This window comes from Aquila chrysaetos, chromosome 6, assembly GCF_900496995.4.
Source record: "Aquila chrysaetos chrysaetos chromosome 6, bAquChr1.4, whole genome shotgun sequence".
Taxonomy (NCBI): Eukaryota; Metazoa; Chordata; class Aves; order Accipitriformes; family Accipitridae; genus Aquila; species Aquila chrysaetos.
In genome coordinates, this window is record NC_044009.1 from 24,893,183 (window position 1) to 24,917,901 (window position 24,719).

Below are 24,719 nucleotides of genomic sequence, written 5' to 3' on the forward strand. Positions count from 1 at the left end.
ATGTTTCTTTTTGCTTGAGATCGCCTATACCACTAACATCCGATCCTCCAAGCAGAAAATACCAAACAGGTACACACCTTACAACGTCAACAATAAATGAGGGGAGGGTTGAGCCTTACACAACAGCCTTCATTACCCTTAAGCAGATCCCTCTTGTGCTCTGAAAGTCAAGCCTTTGGGAAGAATTATGCTTTGGTTATGTAAGTCTCACCATCAGCATCCACTAAAAGGGTTTGAGTTGCCTTTGCAGACATCCTTACAGCTAGCGTTTCCTACTTAAGACACCTGAAACCTTCAAACTTACGTTCTTTTAATAGAGTTTGTATATACAGTTTCCTAGATGTGGGGTTTTGGTGCGGTTTTTTCAGTTTGTTTGGTTTTGCTTGTTTTAAAGAAAAGCAGAGTTTTCTTTACTGCAATGCTGGCTGCCATCCTTTTCTTTCCTATGTAGTTTCTGGATCCACTGTCCTAGATCAGCACAAGCTAGTCTCCCCCTCCCTCTCAGTTATGCCACCCTTTCCCACACTGCATCTTCTCACTTAGCCACACGCCCAGTCTGCCTTTTTCCCCCATCTCCAGCATCCTTTTCTAGCTTCCCTGCCCGCCCCCACTAGCTTGCTATATTCCCAGTCTCTAGCCATATATTCTTACCTTTTCCTCTCCTAAATAAAAACAAGTATCAGAGTTATTCTAGGAGACAGTAAAAGAACAACCTCTGTCAAAAAAGCAAATAAAACCCATGCTTCAATTGACACTTGAATGGAAAGTTTTACTTCAAACAGCTCCAGTTTCACAGAATCTGTAATGGGATGTGTCATGCATGACACTTAACAGGTGATAACACAGTGACTACTGCACACTACACCCATGCTTTATACAGAAAAAGAGAAAAGAAAAACAAACCATGAGTAAAGGAGACCAAAGGTTTTTCCTGAGACTTAATGATTTACCTGTATTCCCTACAGGATGGCAGAAAAAGAATGACTGTAAGAGAATTTTTCTCCTGTATTTTTTTTTTTTAATGTATTTGCTCTTTTAATATAAATTCAGACTGAGAATTATTCTTTGTAGGTATTTTGTGATGTACATTTCAGTAATAAGTAGTGAGTTTTTGATGCAACGGCTGACAAAATTTAGTCCTGAATGTAATGCTCATTCTTTTTTTACCTTTAAAATTCAAACCAGTGTGCTATTTTTTAGAAAAGAATTAAACTCTAGAAGCTTCGATCAAACAATTTTGTCTTTTTGTTTTCAGAATTAAGCATCTGAGCAGATTATAAAGCAATAAAAAAAATAGAGGCATCTGAATAACTACACTATATTGGATTTCTCTTTTATAACATCTCTGTTTGTCAACTGCAGTATTACAACTGGCAATCAAAAAAACCAACCCCTTTTTTGAATACAGGAATTTATGCCAACTGCAGATAGCAACAAAAATCGTAATTACATGAAAAACCCAAACAAATCAATGCCAGATCCTCTGTTCTGGTCCTACTGCACAGAGGCTTGAAAAATGCCATAGCAAGTCAACTGAGGTTTTTGTTTGAAACCTTTGTAAGTGCAATCACCCTTCAGTAACAGATGCAAACTTCTAGTGCCAAGTTCTAGCTCTGTCCTGTTTGTCCCTCCGATTGCCAGGTCCTGACCATAGTACTGGAAGGGAACTGATCCCCATTTAAGCTTTCAGTGCAGCAGAGTCAGGGTCTTATGGCTATATGGCACTAAGGAAACTATCATTCTGAAATTGGGCAAATTGTAGAATTAGGGTCTGCCTCTCTCCAGTGAATTCCCTGCTTTGCCCTGAGCCTACTATTCACACTGGACAGAATGGCTCCTTCCTACTCCTTTCAGTCTGTGAACTTAGCAAGCAAGCAACAACAGAACAGGAGAAGGAGATGGTCTCCCAGGAAAAACCCACTAATACTGAAACATGCTGTGCAAGCAACTATCCCCAGGACCTGACTATGCCCTGCATGCTTTCCTGCCCATGGGGGACAGAGGGGAACCACAAGCAGAACAGTAAGCAGAAAGCTCTGCATGAACTAGTACCAGAATGGCCAAAAGAACGCAATGAAATTAAGATTATGTAGATATAACTGCACTACATCTGCTAATGTCCTTGAAAATCTGGAGGTGAAGCTTTCAGGTCACAGATTAGCTCCCCTCCCAGACAGATATCCAATCCACAAAGGTTTCCTTTATATATACAGCCCAGCTTGAAAAGGAGGAAAGGATTAAAGAAAGGATTTTCACAACAGAAGGTGAAGAACTAAAAGGACAGGAATTAGATACAAAATAGCCTCAGTATAGGTGCCCGAGTATTTGGGGAAAAAAAATAAAAATCAGCATTTAAGTTTCTTCAGAAAAAAACAACCAAACATAAATAAGCTTGGTCTCATGTCAATAGGGATCTTCTGTGCACTCATAGGGTTTAGATAACAATCATTATACTTATTACTTGTAGACAAAAATGAAATGATTGGAAACTACATCACCCATGCAAGACTAATTTAAGGCCAATGAGAAATTTCACCTACCAAGACATCAGGCAGAAAAAAGGGTAAACACTAGAGAAGCTCGTATGTTTTGAAAGGGCAGCACGGTGCCATTCCCTGAGGTAGGAGGAAAGTATGTGCTGGTAGTCGATGGTAACTCAAGGAAGTGCTTTCTACTCTTCTATGAAATGATTTCCATTTGGGTTGCCACTGCTATGTACAGAAAAACTCTCCCACTCTGCTCTTAGGTCACAAAAAAACATTTCAGTAGGACACTTAATTAGGGATGATATTCTGGGTGCTTTTGGAGTGCTGTGTAGGTAAGTGCTAAGCAGCACTGCTGTATTGAAAGACCCACTAAAAATAATGCTGTTTCATGAGACATACAAATAGCAAAGTAATTCTGTTCTTCAAAGTTAATTTCTGAACCATATTGCTCTGCACAGCTTTTATTACACAAAGATGTGTATTAATAAATTGCACCAGCAACCCATTTTGTATAATAAAATCTTATTTCAAATGTTATGGAAGGCAAACACTGTATAAGATACTATTCCAGAAGTGAGCTGGACTAGAAATACCAATTACTGGTAGCTACCCTCAAAATCCTTCTTATTGACATGGCAACATGATGGGACTTCAAAAGAAAAAATGAAGGAGAAGAATCATTCAAAGTGGAGAATTATAAATGCTTCCCTGTCTATATTCAAGCCGTAGAAGGTAACGTAACTGGCAAATACACGATATTACAAAATTAAGGAAAAAAAAAAAACCAAACAACAAAAAACCCCACAAAACCAACCAAACAAAAACCCAAACAAAATCACAACAGTTAAATCTTCTGTGGGGCGACATAATTTTTAACTTTCAGTCAACTAATTTAAAAAAAGAAAAGTGCCCCCTTCCCCTCTTCAGCCAGTAGCTCAATTTAGTTCAGTGTTCCTTCTACATCTCATACTTCATACTCCAATATGTAAGTTAGAAGGCCAGATGTATTATCTGGGAAGCTCTCCAAATTCATTAACTCCTTGGCACCAATGACTTCAGGATAGCCACTGCCAGCACTGAATATTACGCCCAGCAAAAACCCAGTTCCTGGAGGGAAAGGATTAATCAAATGAGGCATTAGGCAGTGGCTGTTGGTCTCTTTGGTCACAACAAGTAACTAAAAGAACCACAGTAGCTGCCAACACTGACCACAGCCAACTTTTTAGTACCTAGTATTCTGAAGGTCTTTCCTGAACATCTGCAGATCATTCACCACAAAGCTTGAAAAATGTGCAGATTGTGCTTGAAGGAACATGAAACCAATAGTCAGAGAAAAGACTGGCAGGAAGGCTGTGACTCCAGTTCTAACTGCAGAGCGTGGTAAATGTTACTCAGGGGTGTTAGAATGGTATCGGCACTTTCTCTTCAATTACAGGAGATGCAGTCTAAGGCAACTCATTTTGCTTTCTGAAGTGGATGCAGTCTGGCTGTCACCAGCTAAAGGGCTGATGTCTGAAGAGCTTTATAAGGCCCTAAAAATACAGGAGACCTGATGGATCCACTTTCTGTTTTCAGCTTTCTTCTTAGGGCCAAGGGGGGAGTTCCATGAAGGAAACCAGCTTACAATCAGTCATGCAGGCACTTTCATGAGCCATCTGTTCAGGTACCATCACCAGAGAAACTCTCCAATTTAAAGATCAACATACAGCAAGAGGTCCCCAGGATTTTAAACACTGAACTTGTTTTGCTGGCTGCCGTGCCTTAATCTGAATCGCCACAGTTCCAATATAAAGCACACCAAATCCTTTACATTCTTCAAACTTCAAATTTAGCTTCTTCAAACTTCAAAGTTATTTCTTATTCTTTGATGAGGGCTAATGCCAGCTTTTGTGTTTTTTTGCCATCTCCAATCACTTCAAATTTAGTAATGATTCTTACCGGGCATGATATTCCAGGATCCAGAGACGCCAAGATCTCAAGTCCCACTCTGCAGAATTGCAGTATCTTTTATCCTGTGTGAAATTCTGCACTAACACAGTTACACTGCTTCTGCTTTCAGAGAAAGCTTTATTCCTGCCTGATATAGCACTCCTCATATTGACACATTCACTATATTTACAAGCTCTCCTACCCTCATGTCAGAAACAACCTGGAATACAAGGCAGTAGGAAGCTCCAACTCAAAGCAGAAACTTTCAGCAAAGACATGAAATCTGGCAGGCTCAGCACAGAGTCACAGGGAAAAGTGTCACCAGGTCTCAGGAAGAGAATGCATGCCCCAAACAGCCTACAACTGATAACTCATGCCAGCACCACACCATTTACTAGAGAGAGAATTTCAGCGTGCAACAGATACAGACTTCTGCAGGCATGCCTCTCCTTCAGTTCACTGCAAGCTGACACAGACAATGCATTTACCACAGAAAGATGACCACTTATGTCAATACTAGCTGGCCTTACGGTAAGTGGATGCATTCACTTCATTTCATTTCATACTACTTGAATATTCTGGGGGTTTTAATACTCTCTTGACTTGCTTCACTGAATCCTGCTGTCGTGGTTTAACCCCAGCCAGCAACTAAGCACCATGCAGTCGCTCACTCACTCCCCCCCCACCCAGTGGGATGGGGGAGAAAATCAGGAAAAGAAGCAAAACCCGTGGGTTGAGATAAGAACGGTTTAATAGAACAGAAAAGAAGAAACTAATAATGATAATGATAACACTAATAAAATGACAACAGCAATAATGAAAGGATTGGAATGTACAAATGATGCACAGTGCAATTGCTCACCACCCGCCGACCGACACCCAGCTAGTCCCCGAGCGGCGATTCCCCGCCCCCACTCCCCCCAGTTCCTATACTGGATGGGATGTCCCATGGTATGGAATACCCTGTTGGCCAGTTTGGGTCAGGTGCCCTGGCTGTGTCCTGTGCCAACTTCTTGTGCCCCTCCAGCTTTCTGGCTGGCTGGGCATGAGAAGCTGAAAAATCCTTGACATTAGTCTAAACACTACTAGCAACAACTGAAAACATCAGTGTTATCAACATTCTTCTCATACTGAACTCAAAACATAGCACCGTACCAGCTACTAGGAAGACAATTAACTCTATCCCAGCTGAAACCAGGACACCTGCTCAGAACAATATTCAGCAATACTGACCAGGGGGAGAAACAGCAACTATGAAGTGTGAACACCAAAACACTGCCCCTGCCCCCAGGCCTCAGTTAATATAACAATATGCTCAGAATCACTTCAGGAAATTAAAGAGGGGGAAAAAAAAGGAGGTAGAAGAAATATGAATGTATGAGTGTCTTGGCTGGAAAAAATTCTTGTGTGTTGGGGTTTTTTTTCTTCCTAGTCACTTCTCCCACTTCTGTATCATAAGGGAGCTATAACATCAGTTAACTGCTGAGCATGAAAATTCCCAGGTCACATTAAACAAATTTCCTGCCCCTTTCTCTGCTCCTGGAGCGACGAATGCTCCCCAAGGAAAAAGGCTGTTGGTTTGCAATCCCTGCATGCCAACAATTCATACTGGGTAACACATAATTCCCATATTGTTGAGATGTGATGGAAAAGCAGTAAATCACCTCTATCAGTTATTTTTGAAGACGGCAGTTTGGATATCTGCCAGACCAGGTTTCTCTTCTCAGAAAAGGCCATCATTACTGCCATGCAGACTTGCCACTCCAAGTTTACCCCCCTGTAAAAATGAGGCATCCCTAGCACACAGGATCACACTCCAGCATCTTGCTCTAATAAACATAATATCGCCGCTTTAGCAGGCATTTCCCTAGCTATGCATTCACAGGAGCGCTCTATATAGCTCCTTTCTCCAGGAACTCTTAAGTTTTATTTCATGGGGTCAAACTGAAATATCTACCTTTGGTACACTTTTAGGGCAAAAGCTTCCTTCACAGAGAAGTCCAAGTTGTTCAGAACTTTCTGGGAGATGTACATGCACTTTTGTTCTTAAAGTGGGAACATGGAAAGGGCTTTGCTGTTGAAGCTAGGGTTGTTTTACTACACGTCCGTAGCACAGAAAATTCACATTTGCTGGGTGAGACAGAGTGAAATAAAAGCTTCTGCTCAACTTACGCTTTTACAGGGTCATTTGTTCTCTGGTTCAGCAGCTTTCTGTGATCAGCTGGACTGAAAGCAACCTTACCCAGTCCCTGTGGTTCTTAAGGAAAATTGTCCTTGCTGTCTGAGCTGCCTGTTCACTCCATCTGGCACTTATGAAAGCTTCTCCCTGCTTGTCAGACTCAGCTGCTCCCAAGGACTGTTCAATCTTCTCTCACTCCTTAGGACAGGATGAGACCCAGAGTGTACCAGCCCAAACAAAGCTAAAAGACAGCCATAGCCCTTTAACAGTAAGTAACATCACACAGTCAAAAATACACAAAACCAAGTTTCACTGGCCATTAAACAAACCTCTCAGAAACTCACTTTCAGTTTAGTCTTCAGGACAAGAAATAGACACTCAAACTTGCTCCCCCACTTCCTTTCTTCCAGCATAAAGATATCTGAAGATCTGCAAATCTTCCTTCATCCACATTTTCTCCCTCAGATGTGTCTGTCTATCCCCTCCACCTCAGTCAACTTCCTTCAGCTCAGGCTGATCCTGGGATCAAAAACTGTCAGTTACAAAATCACTCTTCTCTTCTCCTGAACTTTCTTTTTCTTGCTCCCTTGGCTAAACCAGAAGAATACTATTCTTTTTTGTAGAATTATTTTTTTCTGCTAGGTTAGCTCCCCACAACAGCTCATCAAGGAATTATTCGAATAATAATGCTGGCATAGAGACAAAGGGGGCAGAAATGTATGGTTAGGCACTTATGAATACAAGGGTATCATGGGATGCTCTTCAGGAGATAGGAAAACATTAAATCAACTATGCTATGTTATAAAACCTCAATCACAGACCCTTGAATTTGCATCCACGCTGCAGTTGGCCTATGTTCAGCTCTGCTCTAGATCCTAAATCTCACATAAGAACAGAGGGAAATGGGTTTCTCCTGCAAGTTTGTTATTGCTCTCAGCAGATCAGATCTATTCACTTTAATGACTGTAGTTCAAAGAAAGATCAGTGGGCACTGCTCTGCCATATCTTAATACAATGCACACTAAGAGCCAGTCACAGAACACAAAGAATTCATAAAATCAAAGTCAATAAGTGATTTAAGAAAAGATTCTTGCAATTCAAGGATGAGACAGCAGGGATGCTCTTCTTCAGTTTGCAGAGGTTTATTGCCATTTTTTGTTCCCTGCTCCTGCCACTGGGAAAGTAATTTTATCCATGGCAAGTAAAACAATCTATGTAAGTTTGGCATTTGAATTTAATAAGGATATGGTATGACATGGCAGATAAGGTGATTTAATAAGACAGCTGCCTCTGAAAGCCACAGTTCTCACATCTATCTGCTTGCTGAGTTTCCCTTCTACTGGCATGCAAGCTTGTCTCTCTCAAATGAATGGTTCGAGGAGATAAGCCCAGCACTATTCACTTCTGTCTGTCTTGTTTTAGTTTTTGGCTGGTTTAGCTCTCTCAACCATCTCACCAGCAAAACTGTGGGACTGGAATAGAAGTAGTAATGGGAACCAGGCAGCTGCGGGTAGGAGGTATGGTGACTAAGACTGCCTTTTTCGGCAGCAGCAAGCTTTTAGATCAACATTGTAACATCAAACCACACCCTCAAGTGAGGGATTTTTATCAACAGATGACTTTCTCAGGACCTAACAAAAAAGGGGCCACAACAATCATCATCACACAGCTAATAAAGTCTTCAAAAACAAGAAAAAAAAGCTGTCAAAGGAATAGTTACAGCTGGTGAGTTACTGGGGGCATAAAATGATTCCTCTCAGAGTAAAAATGAGAGCCTGTTTCCCTCTGTAGGGGAGAACCATCTAACTAGGTTATCCATGAGAGCTGTTTATCAGCCACATAGGCCTGGCAGGCAAAGGGGACTGTAAAGACTGCCAGCCTGGCATTCAGAAGACATTTTGACCAACAAACTGCTTTTCACTCAAATTCAACAATACAGCAAGTTCTGTTAATTTAGAATAATTGTTCGAAGCAGAGGAACTGATAAGTGTCCAGCCTTTCTTTTCCTGAGTCAATGAAAAATCAAACTTCTCATGCAGAAATACATACAATTTGATAGGGGGTTGGTGGTGGTGGTGTGGGGAGAAAGAGAGACACTGCTGTATCAGTCCCATTTTTAATAGCCTCTTAAAAATAATCAATATCTGGAATGTCCAGTTTGAGCTTCTCTTGCTCAAAAAAAAAAAAAAAATTAGAACTTGACAAGAGTTCTAATTTTGTTTTAATCTTGTTTCAATACACTTCCCTATGTCCGACAGGTTAAAATACTAAAATACATGAAGTTCCAACAGATAAATGAAAGTTCTTCCAACTAAACATTCATACTTTATATTTAGCACTCTAAATATTAGATGAAGTTAAAAAAAAAGCATTTTTCTCAACAGTAATTCTTAAGAGTCAGCTCATGGAAGCTGGAGGCTTAGGATTTATTCCTACAGACTTCCAGAGTTTGACCATTATGATGTGAAAAAATCCTGCAGCCCAGCAGTTCAATATTGTGCTGTCCTGTCCCATAGGCTTGCTCACAGCATAGTTTCGGTTCTTGTGAAACTAGGCAGTGTTAAACAACCCCCCCACCGCCACTCCCAGCTCTAACCAATGTAGGTGGTTAGAACAATCTGTAACATGAAAACTATTATACATATTAAAAAAAAAAACCCAAAACTTAAAAAATAAAATCCACTAAAAAAAGGGTAGTAAAGCCATACTGGCATAGAGTACTAAGTAAATTACTGTATCATCCTAGTTTCACTAGACAAGCTGTGTTTGAAGATAAGAAAAAAAACAACAGCAGGCAGAGATTCAATGAAAGCTAAGCATTTTAATTTTTGGACTAGAAATCCTTGTAAACCCCAAGAATATAATAGATTCAATGTAACATCTTTGACTTTAGACCTTACCAGATGTAAGTATAGAAGAAAACATTAACTCTGTAAGTGACCTGCAGGAAAAAGGAATCTTATTTTTTGTTTCTTGGCAGCATGAGTCAATAGAGATTCTCAGATGACAACTTATTTGGAACTATACAGTCCAAGGAACACTTGCTTGGAGAACCATGATCCAAGTTGATGATGATGATGATGATAACAACAACAACAACAATAATAATAATAATAATGATAGTACCACCACCAGAAAAGAATCATCCAGGGAGAGAAGCCCAAAGTGAAGGTAACAGTAAAAGAATGAAAATCTTGCAGAAAGTATTCCCAGCAATAAAGCATCAAAGTTAACCCATAGCTTAACGACTCAAAGCTTAGAGGCATGTGTTATGGGTAATATGGTGTACTGAAGCATCATAGAAAGATACTTGCATTCGTTTTTGTGTCAGTCAAACTGAAATAGCACCAAGCACTACACTGGCTAAACTAAGGGAAAAAACATTGTGCAGCTTCCAGTGCTGCCACTGTTTGCTTGCCTCCAGTACCCAAGCCAAGATATATAGGTTAGGTTAGGCTACATTGGTATTGCTAAGGTATACTGCAGTTTGCAAAGTAGGCAATTCCTCTTCACGCTTGCAAGAATGATTGACGTAGCCAAGTATTACACTCTTATTATCAGAGAAGTAAAATGAACTCAAATCAACCTTTTTTCTCCTCTCACAAATGCAGAGACAAGTGTCAGATTCTATGTGCCACATGCTTTCAGTTACACAGTGGTAAGGTCTTTGTTTGGACAGGCACTTCACTGGCATACGCCAGGCAGCTCAGCCATTTACATGAGTCTTTTCTACTGTGGATCTAGTTACTATATAAATCCTTATGAACTCAGTACTAAACCCAATGCTCCCTTTGAAAAGCTCAGCTTTAATGACATCTACAGCAGCAAGAAGGCTTGTTTAATAAAATTATGAGATCTGGCACGAGGAGAGGAGAACATCACTTCCCTACGCAGCTCTTTGACATAATTGTGTTACCTGGAAATCAAAAGCAAAACAGAAGCCCATCTTGCTACAATGGCACCAGTCTCAAACAAGCCTAGCAGCATCCACTAAGCTTTCTGTAGTCCTTGCTAACCCCACTATTAACCCCCAACAAAATCCTTGATTAAAAGAAAGCCTTGTACTCATAAGCATGCTCATAAGCATGCATAAACCACTGGATTTTGCTGGTGTTCCAATATCTCAACCTTTGCATGATTCCTACAGTATAAAAAAAAAATTCTCCAGTTTTGTCTGCCCTTCCAAGTCTGAACTCAAGTTGCAGCAATAAGCTTAGCCTAGCCATTATTCACACTTTTACCAGAACAAACTTTAACACACTGGATTCTGCCTGCACCAGACCCTACTTTGTCCCTGCAAAAAAATAAGCCTGAGTTCTTAAAATCACAGGTTATGTTTATATTTGCAAATTTAGCTAGCAGTGACTGAGCACACCTGAGTTCACTAGAATGCAATCATCTACACTATAAAAGTGTGATAACAGCTCTTCTGCTCTCACAACCACTTCCTAGAAATGGTTCGGGAGTTAGGGTATACCAGGCACAGCTTTCAGAGGCAACCTGAAGCTATCCTACAATAGAGGCTCAGAGCACAGATGGGGATCATCCTGTGCCACTCAACTTTAAAACCAAAGAGGACATTCAGCTTACACTCGTATAGATGCAACCTTAGCATCTCATAGACTTATTTCACCAACCAATGCAACAACCATGGCTTTCACCATAGGCTGGAGAGCCTTTCCTGAAGGTAACAATGAAGCTTAATCTGTTGCACTTTCCATATGCTATTCCAGTGGGCCATATAAAATCTGCCAATAAGCCTAACTTTTCAACCACTTCTGTGTCCTAAACCATAATCTTAATCCTCATCCTAGCCTTAATGAAACCTCAGTAAAATGTATTTAATGCAGAATACATGCTGGCATTAAAGGATGCAGAGATACAAGAAAACCTTTAACCTACCTTATTCCAAACTATCTCCAGTCCCAGTCTGAATCCCAGTTTAACCACAACTCAGTTACCCATACACGAAGCAGTAGAGACTGGAGGTCTACCACGCATGTTGGGACTCAGAACTCATCAAAGCCCCTGACCTTGCAGGATTTAGCTGTACACCTACCTCTTCAAGCCTTCTTTCCCAGAATACTAATCCTACCCACAGGCTGAACAGTAACCTGGTCACTGCACCGTCAGCAAAATTAACAGTAAGGGGCAGAACTTGACCAGAAGCATCCTTCAAACTATACCAATGGGCCTTTTCCTACTCAGGTCCTAACCCTATCTCTTGCCATATAGCATCAATTCAAATTCAGCTTGGTAACAGAGCTACCCCTGTATCAATCTTGCCGGCACTAATCCATAGCCCAGTCACACGTTCCTCACATAGCAGCCAGCAAGAAAATGAGATCTTCAACTCATCTTGTCTCAAAACTGTCTTGAAACATAACCCCAGCCAAAAGCATGGTCTAGTGACATTAAAATAAAAATAGGAAAGCTTTTTTGCCCATTTTGCTAATTAATATGTCAGAGCTCATAAAGAAAGACTCATCAGCTTTTCTCCAGCACTGCATCATCTGAAAGAGCTGTGTCAGCAGAGACCTCAGCAGACAGTCAATACATACTAAAAGTGTTCTAAGCAGTAAATCAGAACACAAAAAAAGAATTTAAGAAAAAAATAAAAATAGCTACAAAGAATCCAGTACTTTCAGTATTTGATATAAATCTAATTATATTTGATGTACCACAGTCTTGCCATTCCTTATTGAAGGGTATCCTCCTAGCCGTCCTGGAATTGCTTTTCTAAAAAGCTAAGAGTTCGTGGAAAACTGAGTTAAAGTTTGCTGATTTTTCACCTTTGTGATTTTTCAGGGATCTTCTCTGCTTTATGATAGAGGCACCACTTGTCAGCTTCTAATTCTCATTGTTGGAATTGAGTTTAGGGAATGCAGACACACCATTGAGTGCACAGGAAGCTTACAGAGGACAAAATCCTCCTTAGAGGATTCAGAGAACATGCTTTACACACACACACACACACACACTCTGAACTCTGGTCTTTTCCAGAAACGGCCAAGTAGGCTGCATCAATACAGCACTCCAGTGCTTTTGCCATTGGTATTGTGGAAAACATTTGCAACAGTAAGAACACCTGTAAGCACTGCAGGAGTCTTCAATCCGTCAGGATGAAGGACAGGCCAGCTATGAGAACCAGAATTCACAGATGCATTTCTGTGAGGATGAAATACAGGAACAAGTTTCCAGCTGTCTTCCCATAGAACATGCTTACAAGCTCAGGATGTGTCCAGGCATGCTTCTAAAAATCAAATCTACTTTTTAAGAACAAAAAACAAAAAACAAAAAAAAAAACCCACAACCCCCCCCCCCCGAACTGCTGTTTGTGGGTGCAATATATAAAAACACAGAAAGATGGGGCTACAAGCTACAGATCCTTTTAATGCCTTGGTCTTCTGCAGAATTGTGATAATGCTTTTTGAAATGAATACACGCTACTAACTCCTGCTGCTGCTCAGTAACGTGTAATATGCGAGGGATACAGTAGCTATACCAAAAGCTGAGACTAAATGCTTGAAGAGTCACTGCCCCAGAAGGAATAGAAAGGATATTTCCCTAGAGAGAATCACTCAACTGCGTATTTCATAGAACAAGTCATGTTGAAGGAGAGAAGCGATAATTGCATTGATTGTTAGTAGGTGATAATTAATTCTGTAGAGAAATATGTTTAATTTCCTGAAGGCTAGAATAGGATGGAAGCTCTTCGTTCTGCAATAAGAAAATAATGGTGTGTTGCTCCCAGCACAAGCAGCTGTAATGTCTCTCTTGGCATGTTCTTAAAAAAGGTACCTATAGGAAGGCAGCACAATGAACGATGTTAAAACAAGAGTTCTGTGATGTGACTGAATGCCAGCAAAATGCATATATGATATATAATTCCAAAAAGCATGCAGTAAAAAGAGACCAGAGAGAAAGAACACCATGTTCTTGAACAAACCTTTAAAATAAATATTTGAATGGAACAATGAGAAAGCTGAAACTGCAGCTTGATTTCTTTTTATGACAGGTTAGGAAATGGAACAGAGGGGAGAAACATTTTTCAACAGTAATTGAACAGTATTTAAAGTGGACAGAATCAAGAAAAATCATTTACACTCCAATCTTCTCAGAAGTTAGCTAGCTCCTTTTATTCTGAAGGGGGAAAAAAAGAAACAACCTGTGGGATCTTTCTATCTATTCCTTAGATGATCTGTTGACCACTGACTTTAGTCTATGAAAAAAGATCTTAGGTACTTCTAAGAGGTCTATGAAGGATAAGTAAAGCAAACAAGCCAAAGTTCAATAAGCATGGGTCCACATTTTCATATAAAATTTGTAGGTATCTTCAAATAGAAAACTTTTCAAAGCCACAGTTTTCAAGAATCTGGAGAAGTGTGCAGAAGAAAGATCAAATGCTCCTAAAAGTGATATTATAAAGCTTCATGTACCTATAACAACTGATTGCCAAAGAGCTATGATCTCACCAAGTTTCCCTCCAATATTCTTTGATAGCAGCGAATTCTACTGATCTTTGGAAAACTGCATGATGTTGCAATGTTTGTAGTAATTTTTCTGCACAGGAAAAAGCCCAAGGACAACACCCCTAGCTTCTTCAAGTTGACAAGATCATTTCTTTGAAGCTTTCACATTCCCAAAACAAAAAGTTGAAAGAATTTTTTTCTCCCCAGGAGTGATAATGTTACCAGACTTATGAACTACCCCCTGATTCAGAAAGAGAATCCAAGAAGTTCACAGACTTAGGAAAGATGCCAGAAAAATTTGAAAAGCGTTTGTCTGCTAAGTTCAGGAAAAGGTCTTCAGTTAAGGAAAATCTACACCAGCGAACTAAAGGAGGACACTCAGTTGCACAGAGAAGGAATACCATAAACAACCAGGAATATCATAGTTTACCTTCCTTTACATGAATTCAGCTTTTTAATTCTATCAAAGGACTGGAAAAAGGCAACACGCAATCACGCTACAAAGGGGCAGCCTGAACCTTCAGGGTTTTCTAACATCAGAAGAGACTGCTGAATAACTTGAGTTTTCTAGAAAGTTTAAGGTTTCATATGTCAGCTTATCCACGGCTTATGAAAAATTACAATATTATGTGACATTTCCTTGGAAGTTCTTTTAATACAAGAACTGCAAATTGTACAGTCCCATGGTGTGGTTTGCAGAACTTATTTAATAAGTAGGTACAGTAATGACAGCAGTATGGACTCTTTTTTTTTTTATTATTACTATGGCCTGAAAAGTTTAAGAAAAAACAAATTATTTCTACTGCACAAGCACAATGAGAGGAAAAGCTTTGACATTCTTTTTTTTTAATCTGTAGAATTTTTTTAGTGTTATCTTCAATATTCCAAGTAATGGAAGTAGAAGTCAGAGCAAGGAAAAAAAAGCAAGAAATATTTACATTTTTCAAAATGTATATCGTTTAAGTCTCCACATTCTACAAGACACCTTGCATTTGCCCTTATTTGAAAGGGCATCTTCTTCAGTTTACACCACCTGCACTGAAGTTACAGCTTTTCCTGCAAATGACTCAGCTACATACACTGTCTGGCAAAGAACAATCCCTAATTCATCATTGTACAACTTGGAGTCAGTGCATACAAAGTAATGCCTTAATTTGCAACTCTCTTAGTCACCACAGTTTCTGTAAGCTGATTTAACTTACTGCCCATACTACTTTCAAGTTGCTGAGTTTTCCTCCAAAATAGGAGAACAGCTTACCTGATTTGTGTCCAGCCAACAAACCAACTTTGCTTTCATCTGCCACTAGAGGAATAAGAGAAAAGAAACAAAGATCAGAAACTTACTTAAATTCACAAGCCTTTGAAACACTGTCAAATTATTTCAGACACATAGCATCCTAAATCTTTAAATTAGAATCGTTTGTAAAAAGCCTTTTTTTACCCAATCCACCTGGGGTGCTTCAAAGTCCAAATATCTGAATCAAAGCCCACTGAAACCAATAAAAGGACTACCAGCAGTCCTTGTGGGTTACAGATCAGGACCTCAGCACTTACACACTCAAAACTGAGTTGTCGGAAGAGCAATTGCATTTGTAAATAACTCATCTTGCCAGACAAATCACAGGGCATAGGAGAGTTGTAACATTTTCAGATCAAAGACTTCAAATGTAAAAAGAATCCAGATGTGGAAACCTTCCCATCTGCAAGACATCTCACTGACTCACAGGACCCTCTCTGCAGACAATGAGGTCTCCCAAAAACTGATCTTTTGGAAGGCTTATGCTTTTTTTGTATGTTATGATTTATTTTATTTTACCTGTAAATTGTACCTTTGTAGTATTTCACAACATCTTATAAAGAAAGATGTTTACAGTAGTAACAGTTTGCAGACAGACTAGTGGAGGAACAAATTCTGAATGTAGCAAAAACTGTAATTTTTCTTCAGTAACTGTACTTCATTTTATTATCATATATCTCAAGAAACTAATTAAAATACTCTCCCAGAGGGCTGAGGGGAAGAACCAATCGCCATTTCTTAAAATGAATTCTATGCAAAGAAACGGTGCTAATGTAATGTTAGGGATGATAAAACAAGCACAGGAAATGAATGTTACGTTGAAAGCTTATCCTTCAACTCTGCCTGCCCAAGCACTCCCTTATATTATGCCTTAAAATGTGATCTCTTAATACGATAAAATAAATTGTCCACTCATACCAAAAATACTATAAATGGGAACTTACACAAGCTTTGCATAGTGGTCACCATAAAAAGTTTACATACAAGGTTATCTGCAATGATACAGGAATGTGCTATTTTCTACCCAGGAAAGAACAGTGCAGTAGTCATTGACACTTAGAAGCTACTACTGGGAAAATAATCACAGTAAATATTTTCTTATATTGCATCCCCACTTAGGGAAGCTTCCCCCTACCAAACCAGCATCAGATTCAGGACTGGGACTTACAACTGGAATCATGAATCTACAACTGACCGTTCCATCTCTTCTCCACCTTTGTAATCTGATTGTCATCTGATTATCAGTAAAATTGACACAGTATAGTTTTGTTGTGGGACGTATATCTTAATAAAGTAAGACTAATACTGTTTGCAGCATTATGCGGAGATGCTGCAAAACAAAATAGCAGTTGGACTAGTCAAAATTAGAAGTGCAACCAAAATTCAAGGCAGTTCTGTACTCCTTGTCCTTTAACCTTTCTTCTAGTCCCTGGAAATAGTAACTATTTAGCTCCTTACCATGCAGTTTGATCCTGTAACGCAAAATGACCCGACAAGGATTTGCTATAGGATAGTTCAACCTCCTTTTCCTCCTCCCTCCCACCAAATTTACCTCTAAGCAGAACCACCATGGAAAACTTTAGTCCCAAAGGTTAGTATTTTGACAAGTTATGACTGTGTGAAAACAAGGGATTATAATGGAAACTGATTTGCAACATTAATTATAGCAGTCACTAATGGCAACCACTATAATATATGATAATTACTTGGAGTAGGTTACGTTACAGTACACAGGAGCTTTAAAAAGCAGAGATACCAAGGTTTATGGTATTTTTTTTAAAAATTATTCTGATGACTTGGTTTGCCTGAAACTAAGTTTTACATTATTAAAAGGGATAAATCCATTTAACTTAATCATACTTTACACACCAGCTTCACACACAAAAATTAGATTTTAATACTGGAGGGAAAAAAGGAAGACTAAAATGATTAGAAAATGAAAAATAATCTTACAAGAATACAAGGTTAGCATTATGAGTTTAAGCACACACACAAAAAAATTGGGAAATGCAAAAATTAAAGTTTTATGTCAAAGTTTGAGCAAAATATGTGTGCCCCTCCACAGGGTATTTTTCATTTCATGGGATATTATGCTTAGGCAGTCACTTCTAGGCTGGCCGTCTTTCATTAGACTGAACATGAGTGGCACAGACAAGTCCATTGCATGAGAATCCCATTCCACCCCTTGTTTCCTCTGGGAACAAGGAGAAGACTACAGGAAAGAAGGAAAAGGCTAACAGGAGATAAATACTTTGTATGCCAAAATTGAAAACTTTGTAACTGAAGATTTCATTTCAGAAGTATACAAGATGTCCTGTTCCACAAAATAGCATTTGAATACACTACTCTGCATGTTGTTAAAAATTCATGCAATCATTCAGTTATGACAAAAATAGTACTTCTCTGGCTATCTTCCTTGGCTTTTGAAAAAAGCAAGAACTAAGTGGAAATTTCTTTTCTAAGGTTCTACTAGTGTTGGCCTATCTTTGCAGAAAGGCACCTGAAAGACTTTAAACAGGCAAAAAGTACTGTCTACTCTGAAAACTCAAGTTAAAAAAAAAGAATTCTAATTATTTTTTTATTGCAACATCAAAAAGTAATTACATTGCAACTAACTGTGAGAAACTTCAGCTCAAGAGGATCACACTTGGGAATGTGCAGTGCCAGACTGGAACACGTCAGGAAAACATTTACAACAAAATTTCAACTGTAACTATTTCTATGAAGACACTAGAAATACTAAATATTCTTGAACTAGGATTGTTAAATGCAAAATATTTCAAAAAAATGAAACCACCTAATTTGGGGACTGTAAACACAAACCTCAAACAAAAATCTGGGAAGGATCAATGCAAGAGTATAAATACATTCACAAACAAGAAGACACTTCTCCTTAACTTGCAAATCAAATAAATTCTTCACATTTTGAAATGTCCCTGGAACTCCAGGGGATGTTAGTTCATGAAGTTATTAATGTTTGTCAATACAAAACACGCTAGCTCTTTTAAAGTAACATCTATCATTTAGGAACCACATTTTTAGCGCAGAAGCCAGTTACGTATTCATTGTCAGTACTCAAAGTAATTGCTGAAATAAAAGTGACAGAAGTTCTACAGCTATTTAATAAAAGCATGGACATTCGGGGGACTAGCAAACCCACAGATTATGAAAGATGGAATACTACTAAAACAAACAAACCTTTCCAGCTGATAGCAAACAACTGGTTTTTGGTTTTTTTTTTTAAACTATGCCAACAACCACAACAAACAGTAGAAAAAAACAACCCTCTATGCCATGAATAATCTAATGTATTAGGATTTCCTATGGTAATATTCTGGAGTGCTGTTTTGCTTTAAAAAAGTAAGTAGCATAGTTCAGCAGCAGTAAAAGCACCCAACAATGCATCCCTGTCCTTCCACATAATCTTTTGATTGCCATTTGTGTGCCCTACTCAAGACAACCAAGGTAGCCATTTTATTTGAATTGCATGATTTTCAATGGTTTACTACACAACAAGCCTTCTGTGCTGCCTCAAAGTTTGCATCAAAATACAGTCTGGGTTTATTTAAAGGTCAACAAACTACTTCCCAACTATGGTTTAGAGAAGCACAAATCAATGCTGCTGCCAATTGTGATAACCAGTTTCCCTCCTTTTGCCCAGTTCAATCACTGTACCTACCATTATATCATTTTTCCTCAAAACAAGCAGTTACTACTATTCACAAGATACAGGGTACTACTATTCAACTTAGTGCCTCTTTTCTGAAGGATCAGTTTGGCACATTGACTAAGAGCTACTTAAAATCTTCTAAACGTGAAAATTACTTGTATTTCTGCTGGACAAACTGACACGTACCTTTGAAGACCAGCTGCAGTTCTGCACTCAGAAAAGAAAGAAACAAGGAAGAAGCAAACAAGAATTAAAATTACAATTAATGAGAAATAATAAGAAGAGAGACTGAAACATCAAAGAATTTCCTAGAAAACAAATTTCCTGATACCTTTATTAGTCTATAGGAAGCCCCATATAAAATTTTTTATTATATGTTAGTCAATTAACAAGGGCTGTATTCCCAAACAACATATACAAATGATGCTTCTGTGCTTTTTAGAATCCATCAGTTTCTATGGTATAAACACATGAAAATAAAGCAAAGCTACAAATTGGTCACTGTTTTTTTTCTGATGAACTGTAACCTTATCCAGCCCTTTCATCATAATGAAGGCACTACATTATCAATTAATTTTAGTCACTGACAGTGCCAATGACCTATTTCTCCTGCCTTTTTTATTTTTTCTTGGTGAAGCATTTCCCCGTCTAGGAATGGCATAAATCACTCAGAAATTGTGCCAAATGTTTGCTCACAACCATCACTGAGAAAATGCTGCTTGCTGTTCTAGGTTTGCCCTGTAGTACTGCGTACAAAGACCACAGGCTTTTATACGAAATCTACAGGAGCAATAAAATGTGCATATTAGGAAGGGTAAACTTGCACTGTCTTAAAATATTTTCCTTCAATTCCCCCTCCTCCCCTCTCTAGTGACAGTAAAACTTCTCATAAGGGCCCTGTCTCTCCTGTTCTGGGGTCACCTGGTTATCCACCAGCTACTCATGCTTGAAGGATTATGAGTCCTTGATAGATTCCTGTTCACTTCAATGTTGAAAAGCAGTGAGATTAGCAAACAGCTTGCACAAGGGCTAAGGATAAATTATACTTATGCGGTAAAAAAGGTAAACCTTTTCCAAAATGGCATCTAACACAACACTTGGGATGCCCTGTTCAGCACAAAGGCAGGAATAAATCACATCCAAACCAAGATTCTGGATTCTTTTTCTCACCTGTACAAGGTTTTCTCTAATTAGGTTTTTCAGAACGATTTTGTTAGAACTGATTGAATACTTCAGTTGTACTCAGAGAAGGTCCCCAAGGGATACATCTTGTGTGTCAGCACATGAAAATGAAAATGCCTAAGCTTGCATTCACTATTACTACTACTTGTTGAAGAACCAGCAGTACAGTTCATGCTGTCCACTAGATAACCTTCTGTTTAAAGGTAAATGTTTCTTCTGGCAGAAAATAACATTAGTTTACAATTTCCCAGCCAGCATGATATAAATTTCTTCACTTTCTTCTAGTGGCACAACTACTCATTTTTGAAGGTTACACTGCTAATTGAGGCCATCATGGCTACTTTTACACATTTGTTGTCATCTTTAACCCTCTCTCACCTCTGTTCCAGAGAAACTGTACCAGGCTAAAACTGATCCAACCGCCCTGCTACACATCTCTGGCATGTCATTAACACTTTCCAAACTCCTAGGGTTAAACCCCGAGTTCCTAATTTAATCTGTAATTCACTGGTTGAAAACATTGATAGGGAACAGATTTACAACACAGTGTTCTTAAAAGTTACTTCATTACCACCTGTACTTTCTTTCTCATAGTAGCTATACATTAACTTAATTGCTATTTTCTCCCCCTAACAATTTAATAATCTAAGTGCATTAACAGATCAACTCACTTCAAAATTAAAAGCAGCTTAAGAAACTACCACCTCAACCATGTGTTACCGTTTTCTTGACTCTATCATCATCACAGCTCATATCATGCTCCCAGTCTGCTCCACAGCAAGCTTCCTTGAAACTTAGGAGATTTCTACAAAACCAGTCCAAAAAGTTGATATTCCTGCCCACTTCTGCCATTATGCCAAAGCTCACCTTCCCCTCAATTGCATCAATGCAGATGTGGTGTAAAACTGAGTAACAGAATTGACCTTGTTAGAAGCCTTTCTTTTCATACAGAATAAACCCAATTTCAGTCTCAATTTAATTCACAGTCTCCCTATCACTTAATAAATGATTTTGTTCCATTCCCTACTTCTAGATCTTACAAACAGAAATTTGAAAGTAATTTAAACTAAGAAAACTACGTTGTGTTAATTTCTAAAAATTTATTCTGCAGAGTGGCTTCAGAAAATATACATCTAATCTGGCAATACTAGAAAATTACTCATGACATAAGATAGAATAATTTTAAAATCTCTCTTGGCCCTTGATCTCAAAGACAATCATAGCTATAAGCAAAATAGTTTTTCCTAAACCCATGACATTTTTGGTTTTGAAAAGTCTCTCTTCAAGAGAAGATTTGTTAAATTACTGTTATAAGCCAGTAACATTGAAAGGTCTGTTAGAATTCTGGGTAACCATCATCTCCATTTCCTCATTACTTTTCTAATGAACTTATCTGGCTCCTAAATGTAGTTCTGAAGTTGGTTTCCACCCAAAGCAACCCGACAAATATATTCCATACATACATGGTTAACAAAATAATGATTTTAAAATACCAAACCACTTTTTGTCCCACTAATACCATAACTCTCACTAGGCACCTCCAAAAATGTATTCTTTTAATTGCGTCTAAATCAAAACACTGTTTAAATCGAAGCGTAATCTCCATTAGCTCTGCCTGGTCCTCATTTGGCTACAGTTTGAGATATTTATTTCAATATCCAAAATTACACTCAGAATAAGAGTAATCTGGTTCAGAGCAAACCACGAAGTAGCTAATACCTAGTAGAATCCTGACTGCATTTTCCACATCCTTCTGGATGGTTTCTCTTTGTTTTGAGGTGTTTTAAAAGTATGAACTGTAATTGAATGCATGCCTTCACTAACAACGAAATTAGCATTAGTTAAATATTGGCTTCCTTGCAGAATACTCCATACCTCACATCTTGCATATTCACTTGCTAATTATTCCTAAATACATAAATAAATTGGCCGATATCTTTAATAAATATGCCCCAAGGTTAAGGGACTCTGAGTATGTCTAACGATATTTTAGCAAGTAATATTTCACTCACATTTAAAATCAAGTAAAGAACATTTCCATTTCTTCAGGCTGTAGAGCTTAATCAGTTAAGATCTATGGGTTTTTGCTTTTTATGGGGAAAAAAAGGGAGAGTGGAGCAGTACCTTGGGTCATGGGTTATTATACCAACATACTCAAATATAAATCTACACAGTACTTTGCCTGAATTGATACACAGCAAAATTGCTATATACTCATATGATTCAATTTCACATTGCTTCAGGTTAAAACAAGCCACACTTTCACGTGTTTGAATACAATTCCCATGGCTGTAGTTTTTACAGTACATTTATGCATAGCCTAAATCATGCCTGTGCATAAAGATTTATGGAAAATAAGGGTGTTGGAGATAAATAATAAAACACCTTCTTTCCTTTCTTTTTGTTAGGGCACACCGATTTTCACCTTCCAATATAACATTAAAAAAAAAAAATCCATATTGCCATTCACTCTCCACAAAAATTACCTTTTTAATACAGTTAAAAGAAAGAACAGATACTACTAAAAATGGATTCTGATGAATTATTATATAGAAATTCTTCTCTAGACAACTGTGGTAATGTATGGGAAAATGTGTGTGTATAGAAAGTTGTTAAAGGAAAGGGAAAATCATCCTTCCAATGACTTCTATAGAAGCCATTGATTTCTTCTTCATTTTCAATCTGCCATTAAGTTTCAAAAAAGTGTACCACTTAAGTGGGAAGGGACAACATGACATTAATTTTTAGCATTTTTGAATTTGTTTTGCTTATTTTTAATGCTATGCTATAAACACAAGTCCAAACTTGGCATGCAGTCTAAAATGGTCAGTACAGGCATGCACTCTAAGTCAGACTTCATTTGGCCCTGCACAAATTCTTGAAATGACAGTACGAGGAGAATCTTTTCTTTGCTAACATATCCAAACACCATCATCCATAACAAAAAAATTTATGCAACTGAGTGGACGTGTCAGGTGCCAGGATCAATAGAAGGAAAGTGGTGGCTGCATTCTTATCACGCAGTTCAAAATAAAAGTAGACAAGGCAAACAAAAGATATACCATAAGACACAGGATATGAACTCTACCAGTGATCCAGAAAGTGCTGTCATTATCTCAACACAGCAGCAGGGAAGAACATTAGGACTTACAGCTGATATGGAACTAATCTGTACCCTATTACTCTGAATGAAGCTGTAAATTTTGAGAAGCCTTTGACCACTGTGTAAATGATGGATGCTAAAGCAGGGAACCAGTCACCCTGCCTCCATACACTTCGCGCAAGGCCATCTGAACATATGAGGCAAGGTTCTGCTTAAGCCTGCAAAACCAAAGAAACTATCACTACCACTACATTTGCCTTTTTGTATTTTTTTTTTAATTTCTACAACAGTAACTCACAAATACCACTAATTATTTTTTTTAAAGTAGATTCAAGCAAAAACCGACTCATCTGCAAATAACTTGAGTTCTTCAAATACACCAACTCCAGACAATGCTACTTTTAGATTCATGCTATTCGTAAATTTAGCAGTTAAGACTTCTGTCAGTTCATACAACTCATGGCATGCGCATGACGGCTTAGAGCCCTGCCTAAACAACCAGGTGGCAGCGGTTCATGCCCTCTGCTCCTGTCCAGCTGTTCAATCAATGATACAGAAATGCACCAAAAGTCAAGAAATTAAACCATGTCTGCCCTACTGGCAAGTAACCTACAGCTTTTGCTGCATGCGCTAAGTTCCTTTCGTTACAAGATTTGCTCAAGAGGCACAATGACAAATTGATGCAACATGTTAGCAGTACTGAGCACTTTTTGATCACCCATCCTTATTTCCTGACATTATTCACTAAGGATATTAATTTATAATTATAATAATTATTATTTTGTAAATAGATACAACTGCAAAACAGATTAAGCACTCAAAGGTTTCTGGGCCTAAAATATATAAAACTGAAAAGATAAACATCAGTGTTAAAGGGGTTTCCATTGTGAATCTATGTAACTATAGACTAGTCTTTACTTAACAAATTTGCTTCTTGCATATACATCAACATCAACTCACCAAAGCCAGAAAGATTCTCACTGTACAATTTCATTAGCTCCCTAATTTAATGAATTTACTATTTTCTCATAAGGTTAACAATCCGTAGCAATATCTGCATTCTCGGGACTCCTGTGTTTAAAATTTTCCATTACCTGCCTTTGATGATCCTTCTGATGGTGATGCCATTATGTAATCCATGCCTTTGTAACCTTGTAATTAGGCAATAGACGCATTATACGTGTTTCAAGGTAGAATGTTTCAAAAGTGAATAGCAGTACGGATTTCACATTTATGCCCTGTATTACACAAATTCTGTTGTCTATTGAGTTCATGGCATTATTCTGATTTAGAGACACCCAGGTGATTTCTGGACCTTGTAACCTGAAAGGCTGGTTACGTCTTCCCAGATCTGTGGAGACACCCAATTCAGAGACAACTTGGTTTAAGAGGAAAGAAACT

The 24,719-nt window shown here is 38.3% G+C and overlaps 1 protein-coding gene across 2 annotated transcripts in view; it reads right to left on the bottom strand.

Annotated features, from left to right (window-relative positions):
• PARD3B (par-3 family cell polarity regulator beta) overlaps positions 1–24,719 on the bottom strand; it is a 433,465-nt gene that overhangs the window by 164,613 nt on the left and 244,133 nt on the right. The window contains exons 16-17 of one of the 2 annotated variants that reach the window (XM_030017233.2): positions 19,220–19,240; positions 15,325–15,369 (exon numbers count right to left, since the gene is read on the bottom strand). In XM_030017233.2, the coding sequence (XP_029873093.1) occupies positions 15,325–15,369; positions 19,220–19,240 (66 nt within the window). The remainder of the gene's footprint in view (positions 1–15,324; positions 15,370–19,219; positions 19,241–24,719) is intronic. The other variant, XM_030017234.2, reaches the window with a different exon arrangement.